The 14,127-nt window shown below is 33.8% G+C and overlaps 2 protein-coding genes across 2 annotated transcripts; both read right to left on the reverse strand.

Annotated features, from left to right (window-relative positions):
- Positions 1–4,175: 4,175 nt before the first annotated feature.
- LOC112726631 (uncharacterized protein C594.04c-like) lies at positions 4,176–6,940 on the reverse strand. The gene is given in 4 exon segments (XM_072208625.1): positions 4,176–4,463; positions 4,465–4,832; positions 5,706–5,969; positions 6,636–6,940. Coding segments are annotated over 4 exon segments (1,014 nt in total). The 5' UTR covers positions 6,918–6,940; the 3' UTR covers positions 4,176–4,363.
- Positions 6,941–8,823: 1,883 nt separating this feature from the next.
- On the reverse strand, positions 8,824–12,481 carry LOC112726632 (uncharacterized). The gene is made up of 4 exons (XM_025776107.3): positions 12,094–12,481; positions 11,182–11,723; positions 9,955–10,866; positions 8,824–9,415 (listed from the first exon to the last, which is right to left on the reverse strand). Exons 1-4 carry the CDS (start codon positions 12,463–12,465, stop codon positions 9,115–9,117), a joined length of 2,127 nt encoding a protein of 708 aa, XP_025631892.2. The 5' UTR covers positions 12,466–12,481; the 3' UTR covers positions 8,824–9,114.
- Between the last annotated feature and the right edge of the window lie 1,646 nt (positions 12,482–14,127).

The following is a 14,127-nucleotide window of genomic DNA, read 5'->3' on the forward strand; positions in this document are numbered from 1 at the left end:
CTCGATTTATGACATAAACTGCATGAAGAATAGCGAAATTCCAAAAACATTTTGGGATTCCAAATTGAAAGAACAAACTTCTTGTGATAGCTAAAATATGTTGATGCTTCCGCTCAATAATTTCATTTTGTTGAGGGGTCTCAATACAAAAAGTTTGGTGTATTATTCCAATTTTAGCATAGTAAGTTTTCATTGAAAATTCTGGCCCATTATCTGTTCTAATGTACTTTACTTGGCTGCTGAACTGAGTTTTTGCAAATTGAACAAAATTTTTACTATTGTGCTAGCTTTAGCTTTGGTTTTCATTAGACGAGTCCAAGTGAATCTGGATTTGTCATCCACTATTGTTAGAAAGTATTTGTAGCCAGCAATTGAGGAAATTGCAAGAGGTCCCCAGATATCAATATGAAGAAGTTCAAATATGCTTGCTGAAATAATATTGTTATTTGAAAAACTCAATTTCTTTTGCTTTGAAAAATGGCATGTATCACATAGATCAATTTTTGTGTTACAATTTATAAAAGAAAAAATAGATTTCATTACATGGAGTCTTTCAAAAGGTAAATGTCTTAATCGAAAATGCCAAAGATTTATTCCTTTTATTTCTGACTTTGGCAAGGTAAGAATGCTTGTTGTTTGTGCAAAGTTAGGCCTCACTGCTTCATTGTTCAGTGTGTAAAGTTCCCCACAAGCTCTAGCTACTCCAATCACTTTCTCTGAATTGGTATCCTGTATCTTACATTTTTTGTCATCAAAATTCATATGAAAATACAGATGTGATGTGGCCTTGAAAACAGAAATTAGTTTGAAATTAAAGAAAGGGATGTATAATGTATCAACAAGGTAAAGTTCATTTGTGAATATGATAGTTCTAGCAATTTTGTTGATGGCTAATGCACCATTAGGCAATTTTACAAGGATTGGAGCTATCTCATGATATGTATGAAAGTCATTAAGTGAGTAAGAGACATGGTCAGTTGCCCCTTGTCCATTATCTATGATGCAAATTTCTTATTTGAAATATTTAATGCGAGAATGTTTGATGTGAAATGCATAATATATACCAATTTACTTGGATGAGGTGTTGGCAAAGGCTCTTTGTGAGGATCAGCATGGTGACTTGGTTTCTGCGCTTCCTTGCTGAGAAGTGCTAATAAGGCTGATTTTTATTCAAGTGTAAAATCAAAACTTGTTACATCACTATCCTGTCCATTGTAAGGGTTTCTGAGATTCTCATTGCTTCCCTCAGATTCAAATTCAGCTGCACTTATGTTGGTGAATGCTGTGTTATATCTTTGCTTAAGATGCGGTGGCAATCCATGCTTTTTGTAGCATGTATCAACATGTCCCATCTTGTCACAATGTGAGCATTGCATCTTGCCTCTACCTCCCTGTCCTCTTCCAAAGCTTGGATTTCTGCCTCCTTTGCCCCTCCCTCTCCCTTTGCTTTGAGAGGCCTTTGCAGTGTTCAAGAGGGTGGCAGGTTGAGTGATTGTCTGAGCTATCATTTTTAGTTCTAAGACAAAATTTAGGCTTTGAAACTGTCTCTCTTGTTGCGTAAGAAGAGAGAAAACAGTATTGACGTTTGGGAGTGGATCCATGAGCATGACTTGTGACCTAACCCTAGCATATTGTTCATTCAATCCTCTAAGAAATTGAGTAACCTGATCTTCAGCTCTAAAGTTACTTATGACTCCTAGTCCACAATTGCAATTTCTTCCACACTCGCATGATGGAATTGCTCTAAAGTTGTCCAGATCTTCCCATATCATCTTCAATTTCGTGAAGTACATAGTCACACTCATTTCTCCCTACTTAGTTGCATACAACTCTTCTTGTAGCTCAGCGATTCGAAAGCGGTCACCTTGGTAATACCTATGTTTTAGGTCTTCCCAAAGATCCAGTGCTATAGTATTTCAGCTCATACTTTTGGCAATGTCAGGTTCTAGTGAACGATTGATCCACGCAACTACATATGTGTTACATCGTTCCCATACCTCAAATAAGGGATCATGCTTTTCTAGCTTATCTAAGCTACCATCAATAAACCTAAGTTTGTTCTTTGATTTCAGAGCAAGATTCATAGCTCTACTCCAATCTCCATAGTTCCTTTCATTTAGAATTTCATGAGTTTTGGATATACCTGGATTTTCGAAGGGATGTAAGTAAAAGGGACTCCTAGGATCTTGGCTTGGTCCTCCATTGCTTTTGTTTATGTGCGCTTGAATTGCAGAAAGTTGATTCAAAAATACTGAAATTCCTTGAGAATCGAGGTTCTCCAATGGTAATCCTGCTTCTGGTTGTGCGATTTCACAAACTGGTTCCATCACTGCATGCTAACTAGTGATTCAGAACTTGCGTTTTTAATTATCAAGTCTGAATGATTAATCCCCTTCTTCAATTTCAATCCCTTAGAGCACTCTTCGATCTCCACGCTCACCGCAGCACCATGTTAAAAGGTGAGCGAAGCAGAGAGAGAACACACGAACAGAAAGAATTAAGAGAAGAAATGGAATTGACATAAATTCAATCTACAGTGAAAGAACTCAACTAATTATCGCTATAGCAACAAGTTTATATAGTGCTAATTCAATTCTAATTAACTACTTCCATATGGCAATAATAATAACAAATTCAGTAACTAATCTATTTAAGTTATATTCAGATGTGTGTTGCTGCATTATATGTATATGAGTCTGCACAAGAAAAAAAATTATGTGATAAAATAGAGTGAAGCTAAATGTTTAAAAATAATCGCAAAACTATTTTAGTTTCTCTTTTAATATATTATAAATAGATAAATAAATATGTTGACAGCGCTAAGCACATTTAGTTATATAGGATATATAAGAGTAGTTTTAAAAAGCATTTAGAATGAATATAACCAAAAACAAAGTCAAAAGAATGATAGAAAGAGTAAATATATGAAATATTTAAAATGAAAATATAAGAAATTTAAAGAAAAAATTAAAGTAAAGAAAAGATCACATGCAAAACAGTGTATTATGTCCATATTGAAAACAAAATAGAATAAAGAAACTTACAAGTATAATTTATGACAAAATTTTAAAGTTTGATAATTATATTATCTTAAAAAAAAACACGGTAGCAAAATTTAGATTCGTACATATTTTATTTAATTAATTGAACTTGTTAGTTTTGTTGGCATATGTACAGGAAATAGATATTAATTTAAATAAAATAATTTTAATTTGGCCACATGAAAAATTGAATAGATAGAAAATTGAAAAGTTTTGATAAAAATTACTTGCATTTGCTTTGTCATTTGGGTAAATAGTAAATATGTTAAAAAAATTAATTATTTTGCAATATAAATAAATGATATTTAACATATTGACTTGTTAGCTTGATACTTGATACCATACTCAGTTGACGGAAATGGATCCTCTCCAGTTTTTTCAACACTTGACAAAATACAGTGCAATCTCTCACCATTGATTTTAATAGTGGGACCAGAAATAAATAAGAGAAAGAATGTGGTGAATGGTTAGATTAAACACTGCACACCATCCAGTTTTTTATTTACTGGAGAGGATCCACTCTCCTCAGTTGACACAGAAAATGGATATATGTGGAATAACATGTTAAAAGAGATTTAAGCCAGCACAAAATAACGAAAATATTAGAATACTTTTATGATGAAGAAGTTTAGTATAAAGAGAATGAAGAGAAATGTATAAATTTATTTTAAAAAATAAAAAATAAATTAACATATTCTCTTAAATAGAAATCAAATTAAATAAGAGTGAATTTTTATCTACTATTTTTTTTCTTTACCATAGCATGCACCAAATGTTAATTTACAACAAACTTATCTACAATTATAAAAAGGTGAAAACTCAGGTGAAGTTGACTTCACTTGAAGTTGATATCTGAGAGCCGTTAGATGAAAATTTAGTCAAACCAGTCAAATTATCTAACAGTTCTCAGATATCAACTTCACGTGAAGTCGACTGCACCTGAATTTCCACCTTATAAAAAAGCAGTCTAGTGTACAAACCTTGTGTTAATGCAAGGTCCAAAAAAAGGCCGCATTCAAAATGTGTAATGTACACAGTCTAACCTGACAATTATTTCAGTGGCTGTTTTCACGACTTAAACCTGTGACCTTGAAACCACGCGAGACAATTTCGATCTACAATTATAAACTAAAGTTTTGTACTAGTGAAACCTTTGAAACTTTAATAAAGCATAAATAGTAGCTTAGATACATACAAGTCTATAACCCAAGTTGAAATATATATGGTTACATTGAATTCATGCAAACACAACTCATGATTCTATTGAACAAACAACAACAGAGAACAAATCCAGATACCAATCACTATACTAAGGAAAAGAATCAAGCACTCTTCTTATATTTTGCTGTAGAAGGATAGGACTTTAGCCAAGGAACCCACACTGAAGTTGTCTTCTGATACACCCTAAAAGATTCTGCTCTCCATTCTTTCCTCAACAAGCCTAGTCACATATGCTAAACACATGGTATTAACCAATGCACCAAGAAAGCTCCATCGATATCCGAGGCTCCATGAGAATAGAGCCAATCCCCACCACCACAGCTGCTCGCCGAAGTAATTCGGATGGCGACAGTAATGCCACAAGCCGCTGTCAAGGACAGGCACCATTGGCTTACCAAGACCTTTTAGTTTGTTGTTTCTAATCACAAAGTCATAAAGCTGTGTATCGGCAAAGTATGCTATGACGATGCCACTTAAACAGACGACGATTGCGACCAAGTCCCAGATGCTCAAAGGCTTATTGACAGAGTGCACAATGTTTAAGGGTAGAGATAATCCAATCAGAAACACCTGCAAATGTGACAAGTGAAAATTAGAAAACAAAGAGCATTCATTTCATTGCACATCAATAAAACCAAGCAGAAAATTAGCCAAACTGGTTCAGGGATTTCATTTAAACAAGTGAAATTTCACTTTAGTCCATGAATTCGTAAGCATTAATCCTAAAGGTTTGTAAAAAGGGTGGTCTAGTACACAAGGCGAGATCTGAAGCCGGTCGATGATGCACACACCCTTACCCTTACCCTTTCAAGCAGAGAGGCACCAAATCATCACAAGACAACAATGCTATCATTACACCAACACTTACACTCTGGTTTCTAACTTCCAACCATTTCTTGATTAACATATCATCCATGGTTAGTTCAAAGAGATTCTCTTTCTTTCTTTTTTATTTGTGAAATGCAATATATGATTATAGTTACTTTACAATTACAGCTGCAAATTTTTCATAATAGCGCAAGTACCAAATAAAACATGGATCCAAAAACCAGAATAAACCTCCCCAACAACAAGATTATACTCGCATGCAAAAGTCATTCCCAACCAGGCACAAAGTATGATTGTATTGGATTCAGAACCCATACAATCACTAACCAAAACAAAACTCATGACTAAATCCTTCAAGAATCAAGTAATTCGAAAATGACATTATTCAACTTGCATCCTCCCATACCCTAGAATGATCATCAATTACCATGACCAGCAATTACAATTTCAGCTTTCACGTCTTCATTCTTTATGAAGTTCAAGCATCAATATATTCATAACTCAAAGCAACAAATGTTACCAATACACACAAATTATGAATGCATCGAATTTCTAAAGTGACATATATTGTTGAACCACAAGAGTAAAACAAAAAACATATAAATAAATTATGACCTGCTGAGAGACATAGACAGCAAAGAATGAAATCCACCACCATTGCTTCCCATACTGCTGGCTCATCTCAGTGAAACGCCAATCCTCCCTCGCACCCCATTGCCATCTCTCTCTCCTGAAGTAGTTATGAGTGAGCCTCAAACTCCATATCCAAGTCAATGTCACCACAATCCAAGACCTCCACCAATTAAACTGTGCCAAAGGGTGACTTGCATAATAGTGAACAAGCATAACAGGTATAACTGTCCAATACGGATCAATCAACTGTAACAACAAAACCATAACCAAATCAACTTCATTAGCTCAAACTCTCAACTTTAGAGGAACCCAGAAAGGGAAATATTGTAGCTAGTGCTGTGAAGCATTAGAGAAACTAGAATAGTACTGAATAAGAGAAAATTTTATTAGAATGAGTGAGTTTATACAGTCATGGCATAGCTTTATATAGCTAAGCATGTAACAGAATGATAACAGCTAACAACCAATCACAAGCTTATCATCATAACAACAGCTTAACTAACAGCCTTTATCTACACCCTTAATAGGAAACAAATTACAAATGTGATTTTTGAGTCACTGTTCAATTAACAAGCTAAAAAATAAAAATGTCAATTTTGCTGAAGCCCAGAGAATAAAAACGTGAATTTGAGTGAGAATTTCATCAGTCCAATTAACAAGCTAAAAATGTCAACTTTGGAGATGCCCAGAAAATAAAAAAGTGAATTTCAGTGAGAATTTCATCACAGTCCAATTAACAAGCTAAATCACAGTCCAATTAAAAAGCTAAAAAATGTCAACTTTAGAGATACCCAGAAGGGAAAAATCTGAATGTTGAGTCAGAACTTCATAAGTAGAAGCCAAAAATGCCAACTTCAAAGATGCCCAGAAAGGAAAAATGAGAACTTGAGTAAGAAATTCATTAATATGTACCCAGTGACTACGCTGGAATTGGCCTATGATCCAGAAGAGAACATTAACGTTGAAGAAGAAGAGTGCATTGGCCAATAAAAGTGGGTGGTGGTAGCACCAAGAATAGAATGTTGACCAAAAAGGTTCAAGTTTTGTTGAGAAATTTGACTGATCATCATAATGTTTGAGGAATGAGAGGTAGATGATGATGGAAGGAAGAGGAACCAGGAATGCTATGACAGCGTTATTCAGGTTTCCACTGAGTACCATGTTGTAGCGTGTATTTTGGGTTCTTAGTTGCATCACACATTCAAAGTTCAAACCTATATATAGATCTTTTAAGAGGGGAAACAAATAAAATGAGGAAAAATCCCCAAACTATAAGTAGTTAATAATAATCTAGTTCTATAGACATATATAATTGTTTATACAAAAATAATATGTATATATAAAACAATCATTATATATTGGTTATACAAAAATACTATACATAAAAAAAACAGTTATTATGTATATAAATATATGTGTTCTTTCACATATTTTTAATGTGTATTTTATATTTTAATTTTTAACATATATTCTATATAAGTAGAAGTAATTAATTTGGTAACTGATTTTTATGTATATTTAATATGATTGTTGTATATTTAACCAACTTAAATTAGTTAAGTGGTTAGTTTACTTGTTTGATTAAGTAAGTGTCGGATTTAAATAAAGTTCTGATTTGCGACAAATTAATCCTTATCTTGGTAAAGATACTGCGGCAAGTAAAAAAATAATTGTTGAGTATATTTACATATATTATTTTATATATTTTAATATATATATTTTACATTCTAACATTTATTTTATACAAATAACTAATTAGTAATAATTTTTATGTGCATGCAACACGATTGTAGTTTTAAATATAAATATTGAATTTACATTCTGGTAATAATCCCTAATTTATGTGTCACTGCTATTGCACAAAGATATAAGTCAGAACAAATCACTTGCTGCTTGTGGTTTCCTACAAGCAGCTCCATACACACACAATGATGAATTAAAAACTGATACAAATATAATTTCTCTTGTACAGAAATCTACCTAGTTTTCTACTTTTCTCACAATAACTGCTTTAAGTCAAAAAATCAAGGAAGTTGGAGAAACATAGTATATCTTAATATAGATGTTAGAGTTTATGACAATAAGTCAATAAGTGAACCCAAACATATCATAAATTAAGTGACATTACGTTATACAACAATGCTTAGCAGTCTTGTAATGATGTTTACATTCCTATAGTGGTGCCCTTAATCATAGATTAGTATCTAGTCACATGACAACTTCATCATGAAAACCTGGTCCCCTACTTCCCTTTCTGCTTCTTCTATTGCCTTTGAAGGTTATCATGCCCAACACTTTCATTCTACGCAGAAAGGAGTGGAAAAGAATCTCATTGTGCCAAACTTGAGCTGGAAGGCCAATAGAATATTTAAATACAAACCAATTTGGGTTGGTCGAGTAGTCAGCTCACTTATCCGTTTAAGCAAGTGTCGGGAATTCGAATCTCGTCTTGTGCATACAGCAACCCATTGGCCAGCAGCAGACCTTAAATGGAGTTTAGATCTGCAATGAATTAATTGTTAGTTGTCGTGTTGGAAAATACTGTGGACAAAAGAAATATTCAAATACAATGTATACGATAAAAGATGATTGACATAACTGATAAAAAATGACTTAAAATTTTATAAGAAATTAAATTCAATTTTCACTAATAATATAACTACTATTTAACAAGTGATTCGTAAATACTTTTCTAAATGTCTAAAATATAAAAAGACATGTTTTAACTTTAATAAAATGGTTGGTATAAAACTAATTGCTGGCATGATAGAGTTTACTAGAATATTTGTGCAACAAATACTTATTTAGAAGATCTTGTGCTATTAAATAGGCATAGAGTATAAAAGATCATTATAATCTAAAGTATAGCAGCATATCTGCAATACTAATGCTTCCACATGTCTCTCATTATGAGCAAGTTCTTTTTGAAAATTTGATGCAATTTTCTTGATGAAAAGATACTAGCACCATAACTAGTTACATTTTGATAATGATGCTGCTACTACAATTTTATTGATAATATTTCTTTACTACTATGCCAAATGTAAAATCACCATTAGATCATTCATGATGAGATAAAGGAAGTGTGTGATATTTGATCTAGGAGTAAAAGTTATCAGAGTTGAACTCTTGTAATAATATAGGAAGATTCTATGATAGTATTGAAAGGTTTACATCAAAAGCATTTCAAAAAATTCATAATGAAAATAGTACAAAATTTGATATCAATATCCCTAAAATTAGACACCACAAAGTATGTCAAAATTTATAGACCTCTATGAGTATCAAGCTCCCTAAGTAATCTCTCTATACATGAAGAACATCTCATCATAGTTCAACACTCCCCCAAAGAAGGCTTTTAGAGCAACAAGGTTGAGTTGCATCCAAAAGTTCATTGATTTTCTTGCCCTTGATGATCATTGTGCTGGTTATCACCATCATGTTCGGGTTCCGGTCCACCATCCTCATAAGTAACCCATGGTAGCATTGACTCAAACAAGACAGCCAATGCATTCCGATTTGCGACCGGCCGAGGCGCATGGCCATTGCCTTGCAAATTAGCAAATTGGTTCTCATCCTGTATTGGACCCCCCTCCCTCATCATCCTTGGACCACCAATGAAATGTTGCAGATTCTCTTGCGGAATGGACGCAACCGAGTCCGAGAAATCAGATACCAACAGATGTCCATACCTAACAAACATACAAAATGAGTGTGATTATTTAAAAGACCAACCTACCATGATGAACTGCATCCTAAGTTTCATGTCGAATAGGATTAATCATGCTACTTTCTTTTGCTTTCAATTATATGGTAAACAGATGAACAAGCTTCAAACATGTTGATTCCTTGTAACCTCATCAAACAATTATCTATCAAGTATATGGATTATCAGCAGTTCAGCACCAATGTTACTAATGCCGAGCAACATGCATTTCTTTGTGTCTGATACTCGACCTCTTGCGCATTCCCTAATTCTATATCATGTGCATCTTACAAGGTTCTCTTATAGCACAAAAAGAATAAAACTTGTAGCTCAGATATATCAACAGGCCTGCCCAATGCTTTATGAGTTACATTAGTTAACCACCACTTACTCATCCCAAAATCCAAATAGAATCAATTGTGTACCAAGATTAGAATACTAGATATCCCTACAAACAGGTTCACAATGGTTTGCAAAACATCATACCATAAAATATAAACAAAATAGATAGAAAGAAACACATACTCGTTTTTCTCGGATGAGAAAGCTTCTTTTCTGACACAAGCCCAATCCTTAACTTCACTTTGATTATTTTCTATGGTCTTAACCACTTGTAGTGCAGCATCACTTAACAATTTTTGTAGATCAGGAAGCCTCCAAATAAGATAATTTCTCTCAACATAAATATTAATTAAGTGGTCTTGAGATTGAATGCCTGTTTGATCTGATCGGAAAAACGTATGCTTGAGAATATCTGTCCAAATGCGATCTTTCAAGGGTACTTTGGCGACGAGCTTCTTTATGACCGAAGGGTGGAGCATCAATGCTTGTTTCATGAGATCAGATGAAGACGACTTCTCAGAATCTACACTAGCATCATTGGAGGCAGCCTCGCGCTCAAGGTAAAACCGACAAATGGCAAGGGAAAAAGAGATATTTGGAAACAACCAAATGGAGTTATCACTTTTGTAATCTTCAGAAAATTTTTCCAGCCATGCATACTCCTCGGCCCTTAAAGCAAAGTAGTCGATGCAGAAAATAGCCCCCATTGGATCATCAGAATCCAGAGAAAGCAACAATTTACAGACCTCTAAAGCAGATCTATGGCAACCACGCCTGTCCAAATTTTTCATGTGAGTGAAAAGAGCTGTGAACATGGGCTTGTTAGTGTCATGACCAAACTTCAGTTGGCAATTACCCTGCAATGGAGTGAACATGGGATGCCATGCACATTCAAGGGCATATAGACACTTGGCAATAGCATCTGCAGACATCTGTTGCTCTCCCACTACCTTGAAATACTCTGCCATTGTTAGAAGCGAATCTAGATGATATGGATGGTACAACAATACACTAGCTAGAGCATTTAAGTCATTTATTGCTTTGGAAGCTTCAAATGCACCTTGAGCTTGGGAGTAGGAAGACGAGTGTACATATCTACATAATAGGAACAAACAATGAGGGGAAATTACCAGTAGTTAAATAAGATTACGATAACCATAAACATCAAAATAGGATATGAGGATGCAAAGTACAATATTTATATTCAGTTCTTAACTCATTTGGGTTCTCACTGTGGAAACTGTTTAAGAATCACTAGTTAAATACATAAAAAGAATTTGAATATCAGATACCATAAGTAAGTCTACCCTTCAACACATCCAGATACACACAATCACACACAAGGCGAGTGGAGTAAAGAGAAAGCATATTAGAACATGTTCTCAATCAATTAAATAAAATTATCCTTACTTAAAGTAGTTATATCCGTTCTTTGTTTCGAGAAATTCCATGGAGAAAGAACCATCCCACCGGGGCCAATGGCCTGCTGGAGTGACCAGAACAGTCTTTCTAAGATTGTAGTGTCCACGCCTAACTCCACGCATCTGCCTAGAACTGCTAGCTTGAATATTACTACTACTGCTACTCTCGAATGATTTCACAACCTTAGATCCAAATATTCTTTTCAGCTCATTTTCGGCATTCAAATACTTAGGATCCACCTGTAATACGGAAATCGCATTCTGTTTGAAAGACTTATTTTGTTCCTTGGCATTCACTGCTTTAGCTTTGGTAGAGACATTCTGCTCACTCGAAGAGTTGACATCCAGTGACAAATTTTCCAAAATCAAGTCCAATTCCTTTTCGGCTCCTCCTTTATTGGCAACAGAACTATCCTTGTTTTTCTTCTTCTTCTTTTTCTTTGATTTTGATGAGGTATCTTTCTTCGAAGATGACTCTTCTTTATTATCATATCTCACCACAGTTTCATTGGTGGATTGTAACTCATCTCCCTGTATTCGAAATAGCAAAATTATCAATCAAAACCTAAAGATTAGAAGCTAACAAGTGCAATTAACATACTCATTAGACCCTACTCCCCTACATTCCTCTTCATAAGGAAGAATCCAAACATTACTTTAATTTCAAACACTCTGTGATTTAGTATCACATCTTCAATCAAAATCATATTGCACTTACACTATAACTTAAAACCAAGTCCTCCAATATATACATAATGTGTTTCTAACCAATTTCCAAGCACAAAAGACGAGCTAGAATCATATACTTTTTGCATGAATTCAGAGAGCTTATGAGGTTATTCCAATCCAAAAAGGGGTTAAAAATATTCTCGAAATGAAATTGAAGGGGGAAATTAAAAACCTGGTCTTGTTCTTCGGCGGGGTCAGAATCTTGGTCATTGAGAAGGTCGAAAGGGTTAATTGAAGAACGATTCGCAGAATGATCATCGTTTTGTTCATCCTCTTCGTCTTCGTCGTCTTCTTGGGGTTTGAGGTGAATCTCTTCTTGTTGGGGAAGATGGAGTTGCTGATTCAGAACCTTCTTCACCAATCGATGCGACATCGTTTTTAACCCTTCAATCAGCTGAACCAACCAACCCCCTAACACTGCCCACAAAGAGAAAATGAAAATTTCTTCTTCAAATTCAATCACAATAATTATAAGAAGAAGAAAGAAGAAGAACCTCGGAGAAAAGAACAAGCTTTTTTTTTTTTGTGAAGAAAGAAAGAACATTTTTATTCCCTTTTTTTTGTTTTTTGGGCTGGATTTTCTGTTTTTGATTAATAAACGTTTGCTATTGGGCTATATATTGTTGGGCCTAAAGTCCACATTAGTATAAATGGGCCTTCAAAAAGGCCACTTTTATAAAAATAAACTGAAATCAACATAAGTTAGTCAACTTCAATAGTTCATTCATCTCCTAAAATAAGTGTCAAGGTTTCAAATCTCATCTTATGTATATAGAATCTTGTTGGCTAATGAAAAACCCTTAAATTAAACTCCAATTTGCAAAGGATTATTCCTTGACATTTTAAAATAAAGTTCAAATATATGATGAATTAGTTATTGACTTATTACTACAAATAAAATTCTAAATACAGACATTTGCATCCAAAATTTTTTTTTTCATAAAGTTCCTCAATCTAACAGCTTAAGAACTAATCCGTCGTGAATTGGAGTTTTATATGCAAAATATTCTTTGTGGACCGACCGATAAGCCTCCCAGTGCACCCGCAGACCTATATAAGGGGATTTCGAACTAAGCCAATGAAGACTAATCTAAACATGTGGAGGGCTAGCTCTCCTGCCTTTAAGTAAACTAGTACTCTCACTTCAAATTTTGGCATATGGAATAGAGTCTATAGTACTGGTTGGTTCTATTAGTTCAAGCATTTTAAATAACTCCTAAATTTAGGCAATAAACGTCGATAATTCAATCAACCTTTAAGGATATCCAAAAGTACAAATAAGGTATATAAAGATTTACCATAAGTTAATGAGTTAAAGGTAGGATTCGAATTTCGATACTTATTTAAATAAACAAGTAAGTTAACTACTTGATCAACCTAAATTAATTAAACATTTGACTTAATTTCATTGTTCTAAGTTAGGCCTTGTTAATACTTGATAGGTTTACTCTAACTTTAAAAATATTCTCTCCCTGAATAAGTGAAAGACTAATCTCACAAGAAATACTTAAACTTTAAGAATTAGGTTGAGCCATAACTCATAAGCACCTTACTTTATACTATATCATATGAATATGATTCTTTTTGGATTTATTATTTACTATTGTATGCCAAAAGAAAGTGTAATCTTGGGAAGCCTAACATTCCAAATCAACATGACAAACTTGACTACTAGAATTGAAATTCTTGATGAACTCCATAAATATTCTGATTTATCAATCTTATCAACTTTTTTCAATGTGGATTTATTACTTAAAAAAGTTATATATATAAGTATATAACTCAAATACACTTTATGTTGACCGTCCTTTGTTCCACGTGAAAACTGAGAGTTTGAAGCATTCAATGAAGCCAATTCTGCCGTTATTCCATTTTTGTCCTCATATTTTTGTCGACACTACTTGTTTTTATTTGTTAGATTAATAGGCACTAATTCGCTCGAAAATCTACATGGTAAATTAATATGGTAACTTTTTAGTCGCATAACCAATAATTTTGAGTTCAAATATTGAAAGAAGAAAGAGTTAAAAACTCAAACAAATCCTTAAAGGCTTAAATTCTCTTTATATATATATATGAAGTCAACAAAAGAAACCGTGGAATAGACAATTGTATATAGTTACATTTTTTTAAACCTGCCTTAAATAGGAATGTTGAGGAAATTGGTCTGCCATTTCTGTAACACTATTGACAGTTGACAATAACA

Source organism: Arachis hypogaea, chromosome 12 (genome assembly GCF_003086295.3).
Source record: "Arachis hypogaea cultivar Tifrunner chromosome 12, arahy.Tifrunner.gnm2.J5K5, whole genome shotgun sequence".
NCBI classification, from domain to species: domain Eukaryota; kingdom Viridiplantae; phylum Streptophyta; class Magnoliopsida; order Fabales; family Fabaceae; genus Arachis; species Arachis hypogaea.